We start from the raw sequence: 22,511 nt of genomic DNA on the forward strand, positions 1-22,511 counted from the left end.
AAAATACTTCAAATTAGTTTATGAATTCTCTTTTCAAGTTGTTTGGGTTTTTTATTTATTTACTAGCACAAGCACTCACTTATATTGGAACTGAGAACTTAAAATTACCATTGTTCCAGCTTTAAAATCCAGGCTTTGCAGTGTCCCCAGTCTAAGCAGTCAAAATTAAATTACAAAAAAAAGTCAATAACAGGTTTTTTAAACTGCAAGAAAGGGGGAGTTGGGGGCATTTAGGTGTGTATGCATAAAACCAAACATATGTAAAAACTCTCACCTCCTTTCAAATAAGTTCTAACAGATAGAAATCAGCTGGTTTATGATAGGAAAAAAAAAATGTTCCTGCTGTTATATTTATGGCACTTTTTTCATGGTCAACGATATGATTTCTCCAGTCTTAAAAATATTTTCAATTCACAAATTATTTTTTCCTGGGGGTGGGGGGAGTGGGAGGAAGAATTGCATGATCTTATCTAAATTTACAACATATTGATAGTGGAGAAAAAATCCAAAAATCTTTGGAAGTTTAAGGGAAATACCACTTAAATACCATCTTTTAAAGTTGAATATTGGCTCTTCAGCCTTCATGCAGCTTGCACAAACCAAAGGAGCCTTCTCACTCTTACTTTGCTCCACTGGGTGTATCAATTTATCACATACAAGCACAACATTAATACAGGTACTTTTGTTTACTCCCTTCTTTCACTGCTGCATTACTGAATATTTAAGCTTATCTCATAAAAAACTTTATTAATTGTATTTTTTACTTCAGTTCCTCTTGATTTATATATGTAAAGCTCTCCATACACCGGCTGTGCACACACTCTGATTATTCAATATGGCAAACCAAATGGAGCTTAATCAGCTCACCTCATCTATTTAACAGCTGCTTATAATTAAATACTAACACCAGCATTCATTCTGAAATCTCCCTATTTCTCTGAAAGGCCAGGTGAAACAAACAAGGTCTGCAGCTTGCTCTGAGGGTTAATAAAGCCAGGGTTATTTCAGAGAAGCAGTAAGAAGACCTTCCCAAGCCCTGGGGTAATAGAATAATCTCCTCTCTTGTATTTATTTTATATGCTGCAGTTTAGATAAAAACCAGTGGATATGCTCCCCAGTCTTTATAGCTATGCACACAGATACCTGGGGCAGTTTTTCATACAACAAAAGTACCCAAAATTAAAAGCACCAGCATGCAAATCTGTATTTAAGGACTGAACAAAATCATGTTTTTATTCTTTGTCCCCAAATACTTCCTCTGCCATAAGTGGATCAGTTTTCCACTGTGCTAATGACATGTTGTGTAATCAAACAGTAAAACACCCATGCTAACTAACAATCAGTATATGCACTTGTTATGCATGACACTTTGCCTGTATATGCTATACATCATACTCTTCAATGCAACCCTTTTTGTAGTTACATTTTCTAGGTTTTTTTCCCTTTGCTGGTTATACTCAATGCAGTATGGCACTACTAGAACCATGTGGGGTTTTCTCCTCTACATTTCAGCAGCAACAACTAAAGGAGCACAACATAAAATACTAGTGCAAAATGCTTTACCACTTAAATAGCAAATACACCCTCAGCCTTTGCAGGGCCTAGAAACAAGCAGTAAGAGGAAGATGCACAACCATCGTGAAAACCATGGATTATATGATTCAAGTGGTACAAGACAGTAGACAGTTGCTGACTTAACAAGGGCAGGAGGAAAGGTCCCCTACCTTCTCCAAGTAAATATACCCTGGTAAGACCCCTCATGCCATTTGTACAACCTCCTCCTTGGCATTTAATATCCAAACGACTGCTCTGATTTTAGACCAAGCCATCTCCCATACAACTTCATAGAAGCCTAATAAATTAATTACTCTTCCTTCACTCATTTTTGTATAAGCAATACATTTTCAAAAGTCACTTGCATAGGCATTGTGTTCCAAGATTCTTCCAGAGCACCCAGAAATTCTCCTGCAACTGTTTCTCTTGGTTTTACACACAAAAAGAAATGATATCGCTCAGTCTTAATGGAGGTGGCTAATTTGCAACCCTTCAGCTTTGTACAGCTCCAGTGCACCCCCCTGCCCTACTGCACAGTATGACCAGCAGCTCCACTGACATTGAGTTTGCAAAGTTTTCCGATAAACTCAGTTATTTCCCCCCATATACAAGGATTCAGAGTGCTGGGTGACAACTAACTCGGTCTTCCCCAAGCTGTAACTGCTGCCCCCCTTAGCTTTTTTGAGAGCATCAGTTACACAACTGTATATGTACTTTGCAGAATTATCTGACTTGGCCAACCCCGGCCTTTATCTCCAGTGATCTGGTAACAATGAACACTTCTGGATGATTTTTCTCACCCCTCCTGGAAAGCTTTTTTCATTCTTTCTGCAAGCAGGTTGCACTAAGCTTTTCTCTGTAGTTCAAATTCCTATTCCAGAACATCGTATCCAAAATTATTAGGATAAATTGCTCAAATAGCACTACTTCAGTACTGCACAATCATCTCCAGTAGTACAGCTTTAAACAACCCTTTTAATCCCGAGGCATAAGTTGAATTTGCTGTCAAATTATCCAATATAGCTTTCTTAATTCCCAGAAGTGACTGCAACTGACAGCAAAAGCATTTTTATGCTCTCAAATCACTTCATGCTTTCTCTCCATGTAATTTTCACAGTCATAATGAAAAGGATAGCCATATCTCCTGTATTTAATTGCCTCAATTCCTTCAGCAAGTCTTTGAAAGCAAAGGCTTTTATTAACTCCCTCATCCTTTGTACAGAACCTGAGTTAATTTAAACATTAATATTTCTAGTTTAATTTATATTTTTAAAAATTGTCACTCACAGGTGCCATCTTACAGATCTAGAAAAGCAGAGCTACAGTCTGAGCATGCACGTTAGCAACTACCACTGACTGCACACACTCAATACAACTTTCCTGAGGCATTATGGGGGTGAGTGAAGTGTCCAGTAAATTTTCAGTTCTAAAATCTTAGCATTTCATATATATATATATATATATATATATATTTATAAAAAAATATATCTCCATCCCTCTACAAAACAGGTAGATCATACAAACCAATTTTCTGCCTCTCAAAGTCCCTGCATGTGAGTCTGGCCAGCACTTCATTTGTCAGTGCCTCAGCTGTTACGGGCATCTCGTGTCACAACCTACCAAGTACTCTACTATCTAACCGGACTTTCCATAATATTGATGAGCTAAAATGTATGAAATCACTGTGACCTGTAACAAAGACAATAATTCTGTAGTATAGGTAACTATGCACAGCTCCTTTAAAATGTAATTAATATTCTAAGACAGAAGTCAGAAAATTAAACAAAAAGTCCTGGAAAAGGGCAGAAAACATAATATTCAATGAAAGTAACAAATATCAACATTTAAAAGCTACTTATGTGACACAACAGGTGCAACAGATTCTTGCTTTTTTAAAAAAACAGATGTGAATAATTCAGAGACTTGAATCATTAATTTCTTTTCAGTAACGTATTAGGTGCAGGAACTTAAGATAACTGTTATAAAAACATTGCCATAAACATTTCCAACATGATGCTCTCCAAGAAACATAAAGTACAGTTACTGAAAAAATAACCTAACAACTGCTGGAGTGCACAGTGCTTACAAATATTTACTTTGCATAAGAATCAAATGTTGCTTACATATGCACATAAAAATTACAAAGACTGTAATAAATTCACTGTTACTTTTCAGACTAATAACATTCAACAACCATTACACATGAAAAAAATTACAGGCAAAAAAAGCATGCACGCTTGTCAGTTTACTATTGTATTTCATAATATTGGGTTTTTTCCCTGTATTTGATTCCACTCTTCACATTGTAACAAGATAAACTTTTAAAAACCACAAAAGCATGATCATTAGAATGCACCATACTGACAGCAAAACCTAGATTCATGTGCATTTCACAAACTACATTATACTTATTTTAAACCAGATACACCTCATCCTTATCAATGTTGCTCAAAACAGACCGATGTTTTGTTTAAAGCCCAAAGAAACCATAAGAATGTCCGGTAAGAGTATTTACACCCACAAAATCAACAACTCTGTAAATATTAACTTTTTTTTCATTTAAATCCACCACGACACCAAGTTTGATGACAGCGAATGTGTGCTCTGTAGCATTTTAAAAATTACTTTTTTATTATTAACAAATTTTATGATAAAAAATTCTAAATATAAGTTATCCTGCAAATTTATATGAAACATTTTGAATTCAGTATGTCAACTTCCGTATATGAAGCTGAACTCAACAAATGAAGGGAAGAAAGAACTAAACTAGTATTTTCAACATGGATCCTGCCCGCCAAAGAAAGTTAACAAAAGTTTCTGTATAAATGAAAGGCAACCAAAGTCAATGAAACATTCCTTGTTGAAGAACACGTGCATCAAAACGCTGCTTTTAGGTTTTGTGTCTCACAGCGAGCTAGAGTTATAATGTCTGCAGTATGTGAAAAAGATACTTTGGCATTTGGTACATTTCATGTCAAGCCCCTCTTTTGAAAATTACATTGGATAGGAAAAATGTAACGCGATACCAGCTTAACAAGAGTTTTGCACTTACCAGAATTATGGCAGTAGTCCATATACTGTGGAATTTGAATTGTAAAGGCTACCAAATCTGGAGCTAAGAGAGATTCTGGCTTTCTGCTCTCATTGAGCCATTTACTGCTGTGTAAGTCTCTGGTGTCAGAAGGGCCTTGAATTAAAGGAATCAGCTTCTCTTTTCCACCATCACCTAAGATAAAGATTACACTCCTTACAGCTTTTACTGTAACAAGATAAATTTTCAACAGATAAACATTCACTAGTCCAAAGAGAACAGCTATTAACGTTGTAAGTACAGAATTCAAAGAGGAAACAGTAAGAGCCATCTCATGCAAACTATTAAACAACTTCCTTAATGTTATCTTGTAAATGTCGTTACATCCAGGAGGATTTCAAATAAAGTAATCAATTCTCTTTACAACAGTAATTTCCATCCCAACTTTAAAAAATTAGTGTATTTAAATTGAGTTCATGGTGATTTTTTAAAAATATTTTTATAACGTTGCTGATATTAGCTGCCTTCATATATGAAAAGATCACAGACATTGACTGGAAAAGTTCCTGTATGCTCTTCGAGAAAAAAATTTTTACAGAAATTTAAAAACTGTTTACCAAAGAGCCCTCAAAAACTTCACAAGCAAAATACATACTTATACCTTTATAGAAAATGACACTTTAAAAAATAAAAAGGAATACATGGAAATTACACTACAAATAAAGCAAAATGCAACTACTCTGTGTAATACAAAAATGCAGAGTTATTCCAGCCTCTTTGGTGCTTTTAGATTAATATTTGTCCCAGCAGAAAAAAACCCAGTATCTTTATTTTTTTGTTCAGTGTAAAAATTGACTATTCTGGGGCCAGACTGGATCATCCTGGCACACTTAACAATAATAATAAAATACCCCAAAACAGAATACAAAAAAACCTCTCTGATTCATAGGAACAATGAGTAAATTCTTGTTTCAGTAACTCTCCTTGTAAAAAGCAAGGCCAATTCTCCTATACAGGCAATAAAGTTTTACATGGTCCAGCTGCACATACCTGGGGCTTTGGCACAAATTTTTATTGATCCCACGGTCCCAGAGGCACATTTGACCAATGATGTGCCGCAGTACTTCAATTCAACATTCTGGATTGAGCCCTCAAGAGTTGGCAGGGGATTCTTAGATTTCACACCTAATAAAAGAAAACTGCAAATGTACTAGCTTGTTGAATTTAAATATTTTTATATTCCTTCACCAAGGCATTTAAACTTAATTATACTTTAATTATCTACCTTAGATGTTCTTATGGCATTTTTGTTGTGATTCACAGTTTTTAAATGGAAATGAGAGAATGCTGTATATGGGCATTTTAATACAAATATTTGTGCATAATACGTATATATATATATATAAAATACTGTGAGGAAAACACACAAGGCCACTTAGAAATTGGAATAATAAATATGGATATATACACTTACACACACTTTTGTTTTCACTTTATAAGTGCCACCTCGACTACCCTCTTTCATGTTTTTATTATGACGCTTTCGTTTCAGGATCTTAAAATGTCTGTTTTCAGCTTAGACAACAACATTTTACTCAGTAGCAACATAAAGCATTAAATCCATGCAGCTGAACGGCACAGAAGGCCAACAGCACACTTGCCATTTTTCAACGGAAACTGGAGTTCAAACCTTGCCTTAGGTCACAAGTGGAAATCAGTTTGGTGGTCTTTCCTCAGCCCCCATTTGTGCACACCAGAAAACTACCACACCGGTTGGAAGGAACCAGTGCTATTGGCAGTCACTTCTGAAGAGCTGCCTAGAACCGTGGTGGCAGGCAGCAGGGGATCTTACAAGTCAGGACTGAGATATGTTGGCAGAGTCCAAGGGAAGCCCCCAAAACAGCCCCAGAGCATGGGTGGAGGGAGCCAGCCCTCCTATTCTGCACAGCGCTGCCTAGCAGGAAAAAAATACATAAATTTACTTGCAAATTAGAAATAAATAGTTTCAACAACTGTAAGTAGTATGAAAGGAAAACCTAACAGAAGTTACCATTTTTTTAATGTTTTTTCCCCTCATGCAAAAGTCAGTTGGAATTTGTCAGCAAATATGACCAGCAGTTTGTTAGTTATGCAAACATTAGTATAATAATGGAACCGTTTTCTTGCATATGTAATTATATAGCATTTGTTCCGAAATCCATAATTATGCAAGGCAAGTATTATGGAATATCAGAAGAGAAAAAATTAAAAGCATTTTGATATGTATTTCAAGATACTTAAAGAAACTGAGTACCTTTTTTATAGAACTCAGTTTTTTGCACAATCACTTGAAGGCATAACGCAAAGAACAACCTTCAATATATTAACTAGTAAAAAAATATTCCTAAAAATTTACAGGAAACAGAAGATTTAGGATTAAAGCTAGTAGTTCTGCTTTGTTCTCTGTGCCTATTTGAGTTCCTAAACCCTGAAGTGTATTTGGTAGTGCATGTAGAATCATTTGGTAAGCAGACTTCCTGATATATATTTAAGTTTTGTTCTGGTAAGACAATAAAATAATTTTTCAATAAAAAGTACTTTCCAAGGTAGGAAGAGAGAAGCAGCATATGAAGGAACACATGGCATTCAGTAAACCAGACTGCCATGTGAAAACTAGGTTCCACATTCTGTCCATACTTACTCATCAAAATTCAACCTGTCTTCTGTGTTTAAGGTATACCCAGCCTTCGCCCAGTTTGTGACTCAGGCAGGCTTCAGGCTCAGAGAAAACGCGCACTGCCACCCTTTCCTGTGCCTGCTACTACAATACCCCATGAGTTCTCAGTCTGAAAGATCAACTACCAGTTTTAGTCTCTGTGAATACACCCTCGTTCTCAGTCTTGCCTGGGGTAAGCTGCTTTTAAAGCTGAAAATCCTCTTTGATCTAAGGCGTGGTATCAGGCACAACGCATGAATTTGTCAAAAGCAGATAGGGTATCTGTAGGTATTTCCTGGTCTTGGCTCTGCCTCTTTATACTTCCTATAAATTTGTGCTAATAGAGGCCATTGTATGGGGGAAACAAAAAAAAACAAAAAAAAAGAGAGAGAGAGAGAGAAGGGGGGGGGGGGGGAACCCTGTCTTTTCCCCTGTCTTTTGCCTATTCCAAAACTAAGATTATAAAATACTGTCAGTAGCAGCCAAGATCACAGTCAAAGCAAAACAAATGTAAGTTCATAATCTGACCCTCATCTTTCAAGTCTTCTCAAAACTGGTAGCTTCTTGCCGTTTTCATATTTCAGCAACTCTCTTATGCCTCAAAATACAAGGTGTTATGTCCGATACATTTCTGTCACTTCACCATGTAAGATTAAGTACTTTTAAAGCTAAGTATTTTCCATATCCTGGAGTCCACCTTTAGATGCATTACCCTGGACAACCCCTCTGCATTAAGACTAGAAGGTCTGTTACATGTGTAACAAATACATTTTGTATTTGAAAACAAGGAACCAAGTTTCAAGTGATCATGCTCCCTCTTTGTTTCTGTTCAGTCCTACTCCCTCACCAAATAACTTCTGGACTCATTGAATTTCAGCAAGGTATGGCAGTGTTACCAAAGATATTTATTTCCTATATTCTTCATGAAAACGCATGGATATTTCTCCTGTTACCTGACCAGTCAGCATGTGTATGACAGTCAGCAAAGCACAGCTCAAACTAGCCAGTGCGCTGTTTTTCACCCAGCCAGAGTTAGGGATCGTGATGGCAATCTAGGAAAGCTGAATGCCTCTGCCTTGAAGAAACCTACAAACCCTCAATATGTTACCATATAAGTAACAATTATTTTTTAATGCATACAAAGTAGTAACTGATAGCAGTAATAAGCTATTTCTTTGTGGAACACCTGTTAGGGGGATATGATGAACGCTTTCTCAGTTGTTTTCAATTATTTGAAAAGAAAATAAAAAAGCATTAGGAAGACACAGCATAATCATGGCCCTCATTTTCTACGTTGGTTTTCTACATCCTGCTCTCAGTTTTAACACCTGATAAACACAGCACACCACAGTAATAAAGAAGAAGTTGCAAGAAATATTAATTCTGCTCAGGTATCACAGCTCTGGACCGAGGGATACACAGAAAACCCATTTATTAAATATTAAAATCCTATACAGCACATACAATAAAGAATAAGGAACTTAGGATGTCTAACTAGACTTTCACCATGAAGACGACAAACACCTGAACCTAAGGTGACTCCCCTTGCCTAGGTACAAGTCTCTTTGTCAAAGTGCAGAAAGTTTAGAGACTTTTGGTGAACCATGTATAACGAGTATGTTTAATATAGAGAAACAGCACATCTTCAGTCTCTGAACTTTTTTGGAAATTATGAACCATCCCTCATAAATTTGTCAAATTGACAAGCTGCTCTGTACAGAAGAAAGAAGCCTTGTTTCCTACGTAGACCTCTGACTATCTGCAGTTTCCATCCCTGTAATGTTAGTTCTTCCCAAATATTGTTCCTTATTATCTTTCATTATGATAATACCATTATAAAATCAAAGTCTCAACAGTTGTACACATAGTGAAAACACACCTTACATAGTTAATATCAGCAAACAAATGTTTAAGCAAGTGAAGACTAAGGCTTCCTTCCCTCCCCTCAATGTTTATAAACTTTTCAAAGTTGGGTCTTCTTCAGGAATTAATTGATCAGGAAGATGTTAAAACCCCTAGAAATGTTCCATGCCTCCAAATACTACCACAAATTCAATATTATTCAATATATATAGTATAATAGTGTTGTTCAGGCAAACATTTCAGGAGATTTTAGTTAAGACACTGAGTTTGAACTCAAAGAAGAACCAGGGAAACCAAATCTATCGTTTCCAACAGCAACATTATCCAAATTCAAAGTCCTGTGAAAGAAGCATGAGAAAGCCTTATTTCCAAGGTGGATGACAACAAAATAGAATTTTTGCTGTACTCGTTCTTCTGGAATCACACTTTCAAAAGCAACACTGATTTACTTGACTTTGTTGCTCAGTGTAGTCAAAACTGGAGAAGAGAGCAACAACGGTAGTTTTTCCATACACCTCATATTTCCTTTAGCTAATTTATTATTTTTGTCAGGAACATAGTAATTAAAGACTTTATGGAGACAGATACATATACCTGTCTCCACCAAATATAAGCTACAGCTGCTTCCAGATAAAAATGACAATTTCTTAGTTGCGTGATTTTCATACTGGAAACATCTCGCTCTATTTGCAGTAAGAATCAAGTGTTTCCTTCCTGATATGTAACCACATTTATAGCTGGTTATCAGTCTAGTTCAGTTGAGACTATCACATAAATACAACATATCACCAAAGACCTAAAAAGCTGTTGTTTCCATACTGCAGAACCCAAAAGTAGGCATAAAGATTTTCAAACTTAAATTCTACTATGCCTTGACAAATTTACACCTTGTGCACACTAGCTTACTTTAATTTTAACTCCAAGTGCAAAGAGCCATTCTGTTCTACAAACATGCACAGAAGTATCACACCATTGACAAAGGTTCTCCCACACTTTAAAGCAGGCATTCACATCCTCCCCCCAACTTTTCTGGTCATGGCTTTGGTCCTCTCCATGTACATAACCCACCTACACAGCTTGCCCCAAGTCCCTGCATTCAGTGATGTTCTATGTGCAACCAGAAGGGAATTAACCTCCTATCTAAGGCCTGAAGACAGGTCAAAATTGTGTTTCTATAGATCAGTCCAGCATTTCTGCTTACAAGTCTATTAATGCTAAGCAATCATTGAATTCAAGGCGTGTTTAAAAAAAGTGACCCAATTAGTCATTGTACTAGTGGCCAATACATCTTTTATTAATTTGCTCATAATAAAGTAAATTTGCATTGATTAATGGAAAAACCAGCAGACAAAAATCTAAACTTATCAATAGAAAAGACAGGAAACCAGCAAAAGAGGTGTGGTACTGATTCTGAGGACAAGAGTCAGGACTGTGTGCCGCCAAACCCCTGAAATATAATAAATAATCCTTTAGAAAGATCAGAAAAGAGAGAACTGCAAAATATGAAATAGGAAATGAATAAGGCATGACTAAAACTTCTAGAAGCAGCTCCACATGAATTCTCCCCATATTTAGGTTATGGCCTTAGAAGGAAAAATTTCAGTATTTAAAGCATGAAGTACCAATAAACTATGGTTTGGCAACATGGTATAGTAAAAGACTGTCACATACATGTCAAAATGATTTCAAACTCAGTAAAAAGATCAATCCATGAATAAAAGCAAGGAGCTATTATCCAAATGAAGTAACATTTAGGCCTCAGTCTTACTGGAATCAAGAAAAAAAATCCAATTATTTTCACAGAAACATATATTTAAGTTTTACATAACTAACACAGAAAAGCTAGTAAGAAAATCTAAGCATAAGAGAAATGTCATTTCTTTCACGAGAGAGATTCATTTGCATTTGATCCCTGCTTAAGGAGTGCCCTCAGTGAAAACTTTGGAAAGTCTCTACTGGACTTGGTTAGAGAGATGACACTTCTGAGGAACTTGAAGATAAAACCAAACTTAATTCCTTCCTCCTTGCAGTCTGAACATAATAGAAGCCATAAAGAGCAGCTCTAACTGGCATCAGTCCTACTTCTCACATTCAAATCACTGGGGGAACATGAGCTTTCACGTTCTTTATTGCAGTAAAACAGCAGCAGCATAGGAACTTCAACATGTCTTTGAATCACTGTGCTTCCTCACACACAGCACTTGAAGGGAAAACACTAGGGTTTTATGTTGGGGATTTTTTTCCCCTCTTTTTTTTGGTGTGTGAGTGTTTGTTGTTGTGTTGTGGTTTGGGGGGGGGGGGGGGGTAGGGGTATTTTTTTTTTTTTTTTTTAAATTGGAAAAATGGAGGGTTTTTTTCAAACGTAGAAGCCAGGTTATAAATACTTCCTCAGTTTTTTCTGTAGTCAAACTAAATCTTTGTGATGGAGCTCCACAAACATCTTTACTGTGTTCACAATTACACATTTTTAATCTGTCACTATATTTTGCAGCCCCAACATAGACGCTCACAGGCTACTGTTTTCTTTCATCTTCAAAACAGTAATTCAGGCAGCTTATTTTAAGCAGGAGTCAAGGGACATGTCTAATTTTTTTTTTTCCTAACTCAGCTTTATTTACCATTACTATTGCTATTCTGATTATCATAATTATTTTCTTGTAACTGTGTCAAGCAGTTTTCAGTCTACATACCACTATTCAAAGAAACGGTTATTTCATCCCCACGCACTCCCAAGACCTAACAGGGATGTAACAACAGGATTATGGTTGACTTGTTTTGCCTGTAATGTAAATTGGACATATTTTCTTCTGTCTTAAGCTTCTTGTGACAGAGTTCCACACCTAAATGAAACCTGTCCTAAAAAATAATTCTGCTTTCATTTTCTCTTCAACTATGGTACTCAAAGAAAAGTAAATGCATGGAAAAGTGAAAGCAGAAAGAGAAATACTCTCTGAAGAAGGTCAAGCTGCTTTTTTCTTGGGCAACAATGCAAAATATTTACCAATGTATCTACTGATCTCGCCATCAAAACATAAGCTGCAAAAGCTGCATGCATGCACACACATTACACAAATTAAACTCGTCACATACTTCCAGTATTTTCACAAGCAGACTTCAGGGCCAAGCACACAGCTAGTCATACACTGGTCTCCACCTTGAAGATTAATATTAAAATCTCAGTAACTAACCACTTTAATCCTTAAACTGCCTGTAAACTAATTAAGGCTTCTCCATTTCCTAAACGCTAAAACAGGCATAGGACTGTCATTTAATAATGAAGATTTACAGATTGCAAAAAAAATTCCCAGCTTGCTAAAGAACAATACCCTTTCACCTACAGGGAGAGGCACTTAAATCTGGCAAATCCCTGTTGCTACATTCCCGTTCTGACACTCCACTCAAAGGCCTTCACACAGGTCCCCATCTGCCTTAATCCACAAACTTCTTGATTTTTCTAAAATCCTACTTCAAATGGAAAGTTAAGCTGTGATTCAAAGACTGAAAATTAATATAGAAGAAATCATGGAACACTTGGAATAGTATGTTTAAGTCATTCTAGGTCAGAAGCACCTCTGAATAACTCTTCATGAGAATCTGTTTTAAGTGATTATCCAATCAGGTAAAATAATACTTTGAATGCTCACAGAAGAACTAAACAGCTACTGGTGAAAAAAAAAACACTTTTCTGAAAATACACCAGAGTTAGGAAATGTTTCCGAACTCTACCCACTGTACTCAGGCCGGCCAGCAAACATTCACAGACTTACTACCCACAACCTATCAAAAGGACAAGGACCATCGTGAAACACTCTCAGTGTAGGGTACAGAAAGACAATCCATGCATAGCCTGACTGCTGCTCCTTTTGATCTGAACAGCCAACAGTTAGAGAAGGAATACCACCTTTCATCTTTAAACATACACAGTATTGCAAATAGCTCTACAACCTTGCTGTGAGAAGTGTAGTTTTGGGCAAATTATTATTATTAACCTCACTATTGCTAACACTCGGGCTATTCAGGCATCGCCAACTATAAACATATTTAATTGAACCTATTATTTTAGATTTGGTAACATGACACTGGTCAGGACACAAGATTAAAGTGGCTTTTGTGGCACTGTTCCTGCTGCTGTACCTGAGGTTCAAAAAGAAGAAAAGGATTGATTTTCCTTTCTGCACAATTCAACAGCTGCATTTCCGATAAAGTTGTAGCATTTGAGACAAATGCTAGAAGCCCAAGTCAATGCATTAAAGTAACTTCTGTATTCCAATAAAACACAGAAACACTAGCAGAATCTGAATTTCTAACTCCTAAAGCATATCCTATCAATTCTCATATCTATACACTGTCAGTAGATAAATGCTGCAAGTGACATGGATGTCAGTGCTTCCAGAATACAGATAAATAAGAACTTGAGAAACTTTCACAATAGAGTATTTGAAGCAAGATCCTGAAAAAGACAGACAGATGCACAGAGGAAAGAGCTTACAGTTTCCACCACTAGTAACACACCCTTTGGGTGGAAGCATGCACAAGCAATGGGTTGCTTCCATCTTAGAGATGTAAGCCTTCCATCCCTTTCAAATACAGTAGTTTTGCTATATCTGAGGTGAAGTTCAATAGCTCATACAAAATGTCACTACATAAAGTATATTAAAACACTTTCCCTCATTAATATATGCTAATACGATTACAAAAAAAACCCAAAGTGCATTTTCTATGCTGAGTTTCTATTAACTCTAGTTCAAGGTCAATAACTTATCTTCAAAAACAGTAAGCATAAGTTGCAATATATCTTAGGCTCTGGAATAAAGCCTACATTTTACAACTCTTCCTTTATTAAAAAGGTGCATAGCAACTAGAGAAAAAGGACATCTACAGCCTTCCAGGACAGCAAAATGTGGGATGAAAGAACGAAGTCTTAGATTAACCAGAGCTCATCTGAGATCTCATCACCATCTGTTTCACCTGTGGAGCTCATTTCTCTAAAACACATCTATTTAAATAAGTTATTTAGCAACTGTGAAACTAATAAAGACTGGTTTCCTATGAGTCTGTATTCCTCTGCCCTTAAAAAGCTTCATTCACCAGAGCAGACACAAACCTTAAAGTGCTATGTAACACACCTACTACACAAGACAAGAAACTCTGGCTCTTGCCTGGACCTACACATGATTGTGCGCTTCCCTGTAACACAGACGGCACCTGGTCACCTGCTTGCTGTCAGACAGAATATCTAACAACCGATATCTGTCACAAGCTCAATTTGAGATAATTGCATATAGGACAGAACAGTTATGGGCAAGTAGAAAGGTCAACAAAACGAGGATTCTAGAGGATGGACACAGTAATTCTTTTAAAAGTAAGGAAATCGCAAACACCTATAAACATTTGAAAAAATGGTGTGTTCAGTAACAGCATTATCAAAAAAAAAAAAAAAAAACACAAAAAAACCCAGCTAACATCTAAGGTGCAACCATTAACAGTTTGGTTTCCTGAGTTAGTGGGGATAGTGTAGGAAGCAAAAATAAAAATCTTTCAGTTGCGAGGTGAAGGCGGGCAGCAATTGTGTGGTTAAAAGATTGACAACAGAGATTGCTGTTGGGGACACTAACTGTCAAGGATTAGGAAATGGCAAGAACACAGTAATTCAGACAGGGTGGGCAAGTAAAACTCAATAGAGATTACATTGAAAAAGATTAAAATACAGTATAACAGTATTACCTTGCACAGCCTCCCCATGATTTCCCTCCTCAGAGACCACAGGCTGCTTTAAACAACACAAAGATCTGAGGCTACCCTTTCACATGTAGTTTACCATGTGCATAATTACAAGATTTCAGTTTCTTTAAAGATGAGTTTTGTTTCTATCTGGAGTATCATTCTTACTCAGATTTTTTTATTGCACTGCATTTCTTTATGATATCACTGTGCTCCTCCCAGCAATTTAAATACACATTGTTTAGGATATAAACTTAAAAGCACAGTCCTCTAAATTTAACAAAAATGTTTATATTTTAAATGTTCTATGCAACTACTGAGGACTTAAAGGAGAAACACTACATTTAATGTCTGGAATGGCAGTTTCTTACACCAGGAGGATATTAACTTTAATCCTTGAAATCATTAAAGAAACGTTTGTAGAAATATTTTTAGCCTCTTTATCTGGTCAAAGTACTGGAAGTTTAGTCGTGTCTGTACAAACCAATCATTTCACCAGCAGTTTTATATTTCTTTAAAGCCTCATATAAAAAGCACCTGCTTAAAGTGAGTAATGGAGTTTTATATTCATTGCACTTAGGAACAGCGTATGTAACCTATTCCGTTTTCCTCCCTTGTGGAATATATTTCAGCTTATATTGCACAGCACATTACCGATGTGTATAAAGACTCTCTGATCAGCAATTTGGACTGCAGACAGCAACCTGCATGAGTATACTTTTTTCCCCTCCTTAAATACAGTATCCACTTGATTCACCAACACAAATTAAAACCATCCTTTAAAGATGATGATCTCACCCTCACAGCAAATATATGAAGCCCATACAGGCTAACACCATAACAGTGTCAGGCTACAATCTACTGCATATACCCTACACAAGTAACAAGCAATACACAAGCTGTTGGCATAACCAAAAAAAAAAAAAAAAAAAAAGACGCTTATATATAATCTTCTTTGGCCAAAGAATAGAAAAACTCCACCAGTGTGATTAATTTCTGAGAGATTAAAAATCTTACTGTCTATTAAGATACAAAAGTGAAGAAAATCCAAATGCAAGGGAAGTCCTGTAACACAGCATACACTAAGGACACACAATTTAACCTTGGATTTTTTTATTGGAATCAGCATTTTGTCAAGGAAAAAAAAAAAGGCACAAAAAAGGGTACTTCCATGCAACGGCTTATTATAGCACATGCTTGTGACATACTTTATAATTCAAAAATGTACGGAATTCTTCAACTCAACCTCAGCATAAGGTGTCCCTGCAGAATTATTTAGTACTGCATTTTGATAGAAGTCTAAACTTGTAATAACCTAACAATAACGTTCTTCAATTACCACAACATTCATATTGGACTCAAGGATGTAATACAGGCATAACCACGTAACAAAAACAACATACTATTTTCAGTAAGCTCCTGTTCTTAATTTAAGAAAACAACAGTGAATTTTGATAGGACAAGTTAAATAATTTTTGCAAAGACTTCTGCACGATTAACCAGAATCATACAATTGCATTCATGAATTCATTGTAATATGTATTACTATATTATGCACAGAAAGCACATTGATTTCAACATATTACAGTGTCCTTGGCAGACTGATATATTCTCTATGCACAGAATTGTATCTTCACAAAGCCAGATGCTACCTTAGATAGTTACTCTTTGCATCCTCTTCCATCTGCATATCTGTACATTGATAGTTTTAAAATTTGCCAGAATAACTTAAACTAAGCATAGAATTACCTATCAATATTACTGCACACAAGTACTTATTCACTGCACTAAACAGGAAGAAGGGCTATATTACATTAGCTTGATTAGTACCTCATGGAACACTGCAGAAAGTTTTGAGGTCAAGGCAAGTTTACAGAGCCCATGAGAAGTGGAAGGAATAAATATTCTATAGTCACACATTTTAAGTAGTCTTATCTGTGATTGGAGAAGTGGGTAGTACATGTTTTCTAACTTACTGTAACTAGGTTAGCACTACAGTAAGTTAAAATTTTAACTCTGATATACTTAGTACAGTAAATCTTGATAAATCCACCCAGTATTAAAATACCTGAGGATGAGAAGACTTCAAATTTAAAATTAAATCCTCATAAAACTTCACAGTCTCTTGGAATCATATCCAAAGGAGAATTTGAAAAGAAAAGTCAACTTTTTAATACAAAGGAACATTACTATGATCTTATTCTTTTTACAATGTTGTTTCTTTTGCCAATTAGACGTCCTTACCATAATTTCAAATATGTACTGAATACCCTTATAGGCATTATAGCTTGGCTTAGTTTCTAAAAAGGAGGCCTATATGAATGCCAGTTGTATGCTTTTCAACAGAAGGATGTAAACTTATTTAGCGACCCGTTTTTCTCTTTCATCTTATCTCTAGTTTCTGTGTAGATTTATAATGCTCATTGTTTCCAATTTTAACAAATCACCTAATGGCAGAAAGGAAAATATGTTAACCTTGGAATTATTTGCAGTTGTAGAAATCCCTTTTGTCTGGCTCATGCAAGGCCTGCAATCTGTTTTAAACACAGATTGTCTGTCTTTTGTCTGACAGCCACCAAGCTGCACAAATTACTTTCTGCCTGTTCACCTGTTTGCAGCTGTGTCTGTAAGCTAAGGATTCTGTAGTTTGACTTGAGCAACCACTCCAGGATTGATGACATGTGCTGCTGATAAACTGAGCAATTTGAAGAAATTACTGGCTAAACTTATTGAAAGACATCTGTGCATGAGCTGAGAACTAGAAGCCTTCAATTGTGTGTTTGCAACCTGCAGTGGCGGCAATCTGTTTGAAGTGATAGCCTTCTGTAAGAGAGCTGGCCCCGACACAAAATACGAAACCATCTTTGCAACATATTTCCTCACACACCAATAGAATTTTGCTCTTTTGGTCTTAAATACACTTCCTAAATAGAGGACATAACAATTAAGACTTCCTAAACTCATCTAGCAGAGAGAACTTCTTTTGAAGTGTTTCCATTCTTTACTCAGACTTGGCATTCTGCATCGTTCCCCAGCCTTCTCTGCTACACAGAGTAGTTCTCAGCAGTTAATGGTAGCCCCAGCATCACACAGGCACACTTAGTTCTTTATGTTAGCCAAGATGACATGCCTTTGCAGTATTATGGGGCTACAGCTCACCTCCTTCTCCTGCTTGCAGTATGCCATTACCTCTTTGACTAACTAATATCAACACCTGAAATTTCTGTTCTAAATTTTAGTAATCAAATTGTATTTCTAAACCTTGTGAACCTGGATAATTTCTGAGCTTCTTGGGGATATTGGCAGACATTAATTTTAAGGTCAGGAAGCCCAAGACTGCTATCTCAGGGTGAACATGTGCGTGCACATGTATGTACGTATGAAATTCTTTTGGTTTAGAAAAGCTCCACCAGACTGCTGAGCTGCGTGTGATGGCTAGTCATTTCTGTGTGTAAAAAGCTGTACATTACATTTACCAAAATAAATTCTTAAGTCCTTTGGGACACATTCTATAGCAATATACTTCAAGGTTGCTCCCATTTCCTTTGTTCTTACACATTTAGCATAGATGTGTTTCAAGTGCAGATTGCCACAGAGTTAGCCACAGCAACATTCTATATATCTTCAATGTTTTATTAGTTCAAACAACAAATTAAAAACCTAACTAAAATTGCTTGATACAGTAATGAGGGGAAAAAAACAAAAAAGTAACTGAATGAAAGTGTGTTAAGCCTAAAAATATAACTAGGTGCTTAAGGAACTTTCAAAGTGTGCAGTCAGAAGCACAGAAACTGTCCACTTCCACATCTGCACATGAACCCCTCCCCCCTCAAATGGTCTTTTTATGCATTTATAAAGGATTAAGTACGCAGTACTTTAGTATACACAGTGAACCATCAAACCAAACTATTCATTTCACCTTGTCTTTGCAACTTGTTTATACTAAGTCAAGATACTGACTGAAATGATCAATCTAGATTTACATGTGTGCTATTTGTTAGTTTTAGCAAATGAAATTAGTGCTCCCACTATAATTTCCTAAGTATTTGAAGGTAAGTATTACCTTTAGAAGTATCTTCACAAACAAGGTCTACTAACAATAACACAGTTTTCAAAATACGTATTATATTTGATGAAAAATTATCACTGTGCTTAAACACATTTGAAAATAGGAAAGCAAAGCTTTCAGGTTAAGTAGCCATATAAATTGGGCTTTCACATTTCAGAACCCATAAACTGGATTCAACACAGAGCTGAAGTGACCTCCTGGAAAAAAAGGATATATAGTATAGTGTATGTGCATACAATAAATCAAGTCTTGATTATGTGCAGCTAATAACTCTACATCACTAATAATAAACCCCTTAAGATACTGTGCTATAGCAGATATCTAAGTAAATACAGTACATTTTTATCTTTACCCTCTATGCATATTGTGAGTTCAAGCATTTTTAATGTCAGCTTTTATTTTAGAAGAGCTAAGTCGTGAGAACATTCTTATGTACCACTTCATAACTCTGACACCAAGTATGTATAAAAAGATTAGCCTTTATTTGGTATAAAAATCAGTTGGCAGTTTTACATCTGTGCAATGCAACATAAATACCCCAGCTGGCATCTCAAGCTCACACACATATGGACTTCAAAACAGAAACTTCCTTATTTGCAGCACTGCCAGGGTAATTTTGTATACTCTGCATACTACAGCTATTTGTCAGGCCTCTGCAGGTGTGCACTGCACATAAACACACAGCTGTAGTCTAGCAAGCCAAGTGTTCCATCAAACACATAAAGGGAGACCTCAGCAGCTGGATTAGTCATCCCTGCAACAGGTCCAGGGAGAACAATATGGGTTAGTATTTTTGGAAAAGCATGGATGGTAAATTTATGATTATGCTGGCCTTACCAAATAACTGCTGGATTGTGTCATTTTTATGCAATGTCTACTTATTAAAGTTTTTGTTAGAATGGCTGGAACAGACTGAATATTTTTTAGTTTTTAATATAAACAATAAGGTAGTTTATGTATAAAATAGTTTATTAAGTGCAAAACGTTAAAAGGTTTTCATGCTAGTGGTTTGTTTTTGACAGATGTTACAATTATTTGCATTGGCTTTAACAGACAAATCACTGGAATCAATTATAGTTAGTATATCATAAAAATTCTTACTAGTTATATATTATACTTTGTCACATTTACTATAACTACATAGCATTTTTCTATCTCTATGTTCTTTCCGCTGACTGCTCAGATCACAGGTGAATTTCTAAACGACTTGATAAAAAGAAGTACAGAATAAACACTTTACTGTACTTAATTTGCTTGCTTGTTTAAGTATGATTTCAATGTTTAAACAAAAACAACAAAAAACAAAAATTACTCTCAGAACTGTCTGGAAGACATGAGCATCCACGGAATTTCATGGTGGTCATACAGATGTTAAAAATATTTTAATCAACCAGAAAAAGCAGTAAGACTAATTTTATGCAAGTTTCCTTTAAGAAACTTCATATGTCAAAAGCAAGAATAAAATGAATCAGTAAGAAAACGAATAAAACCTTTAAAACAATCTGTCACCTATTTATCCACAACGTTCAGTGTACAGTATGTATTTTGGCATTTAAAAATTGCCTCAGAAAAGATGAGAAACTATGAACACTATGAGGACAATTCCTAGATTCATTTCATACAGTAAACTTTGAGTTCAAGTAATAAGCAGGCACTTGTGCTTGCTTCTTTTCAGTGTTTGATTAGAACAGGGGCCCTAAAACTACAGCCCGCAGGCCAGATAGGGCCCCCCAGGGTCCTCAATCTGGCCCCCGGTATTTACAGACCCCCCCGCCCCCCCGCCGGGGGTTGGGGGGGGGGGAACCAAGCAGCCGCAGATGACTGCCTGCCACTTCATCCACACACCGGCCCCTGTTTAAAAAGTTTGAGGACCCCTGGTTTAGAAGCACAAAAATTTACCAGATTTTACCCATAACTCTCTTTTCTGACAATAACATATTTACTCACTCAGCTCTTTCAAATTTCATGTGCTGGGAGGGAGGAAGATGTCAATTCACCACATCAGTAGGGTGGACGTTGACTGGCACCGAGAACATTACCACATTTTCCCTTGCATACAGCAGTACTTGCCAGCACCTGGGAACACTGTGAGCAGGAATCCATCCCAACTGCCCTTTCTCCATTAAATTAATTGCATGATTTGAAGAAAGAAGAGAAGGGGCTTCCTAAAGGTCACTTTCTTAAACATGCCCTAATAACACTTCAAGACCATGTATCTGTCAGCCACCAAGAATATCACTATCAGTGGCTCAGTAATGTACATAAAGGTTATGTTAACATTATGGTAACGTAAGATCTCATCATTAGAATGAACTACTGATAGGTAACTAACAATCACATAGTGATTTCATGATGTGGTATAATAGGTAGCTGTTGATTTAAGCCCAGCAGTTTGTACTACATGATGAAAAGGCACCACAGACAAGAGAGATGAACAACACTCAGCCATGCTCTGTATGAGCACCACTAAAACATGTCGTAACAAAATCATAAAGAAACATTTCAAAAACAAACAAGTGGACATTTAGAATATAGGGAAAATGGAAATAGCAAAGTTAATTATTCCTTTTATGCAAACAGCTCTGTCTTTCTAAATCAAAAAAGAAAAATCTGTAATTCCAGGGATACATACTTAGCACCCATCCTGGGTCTACAGCGTACAAAAGAAACATGTATAAATCTTGAACTATGGAGTTACTCTTTTCTGGTAAACTGAAGACAGAGTCCATATTAAAGATACAAGAATAAATGAAATACGGCAGAACCTACTGATGGTTTTAGGGCAAAGTTATCTAAGTTTAATTTCATATTATACCAGTGACAAACAAACCATATTTAAAAGAAAAAAATAACTGTTTAATTAAAATTATCTTCCATCATGTAAGAGCTCCTGAGTAATCAGCAAGCCCTACTTCAGAAAAACATTAAAACATTTTTCTTGAAAAACAACTAAAGGTGATCACAACATAGTAGAGTGCAAAATAATCTCATATCACACAAAGTCAAACTGTGCCTTTCCAAACTAACTAGCCCTCTTTGCAAAAATCTGAATTTTCAGAAAATCTTTAAGGAACAGTTTCTGTGAATATTACCAAAAATTTTATAAGAGGAAACAGTGGACAGAAGTGTTAATCAATATTATGCAGCTAACTGTAAGAGAACAGAAATCAGAGGCGGGGGGGCGGGGAAGAGAGAGCGAGGAGAATGGGGACAGTCATTAGTTTTCCCTGGGCGTTACAATGATACAACAGGTTACACGGGGATCTGTCCGTCAGAAACTTGTGTTCTAATGCTGGTTTTGTTAGGTATTTCCTGCCCAACATCAGGAAAAACATTCAGCTTCTGGGCATTAATTTCTCTCTAGAGAAAGACAAGGTCTTACAGAGGCATTTACTCCTTAGATAGGGAAGGATTCATGTTTTGTAACAGTTTTATTAATATTATATAAATTAATCACTACACAGCACAGAATTATTACAGTGTTACTGCTATATATGTAGAAATAAAAAAAGTTTTCTGCTTGTATACAGAAATAATTTTAACTTGATGTTACAGAAAAGTTATGTGGATTAACTGAA

At 36.2% G+C, this 22,511-nt stretch overlaps 1 protein-coding gene across 1 annotated transcript in view; it reads right to left on the reverse strand.

Moving 5' to 3' along the window:
* VPS13B (vacuolar protein sorting 13 homolog B) overlaps positions 1-22,511 on the reverse strand; it is a 476,916-nt gene that overhangs the window by 320,597 nt on the left and 133,808 nt on the right. Inside the window, 2 exon segments of the mRNA XM_037379063.1 lie at positions 4,607-4,780; positions 5,636-5,770. Of these exon segments, the coding sequence (XP_037234960.1) occupies positions 4,607-4,780; positions 5,636-5,770 (309 nt within the window).

Source organism: Falco rusticolus, chromosome 3 (assembly GCF_015220075.1).
Source record: "Falco rusticolus isolate bFalRus1 chromosome 3, bFalRus1.pri, whole genome shotgun sequence".
Taxonomy (NCBI): Eukaryota; Metazoa; Chordata; class Aves; order Falconiformes; family Falconidae; genus Falco; species Falco rusticolus.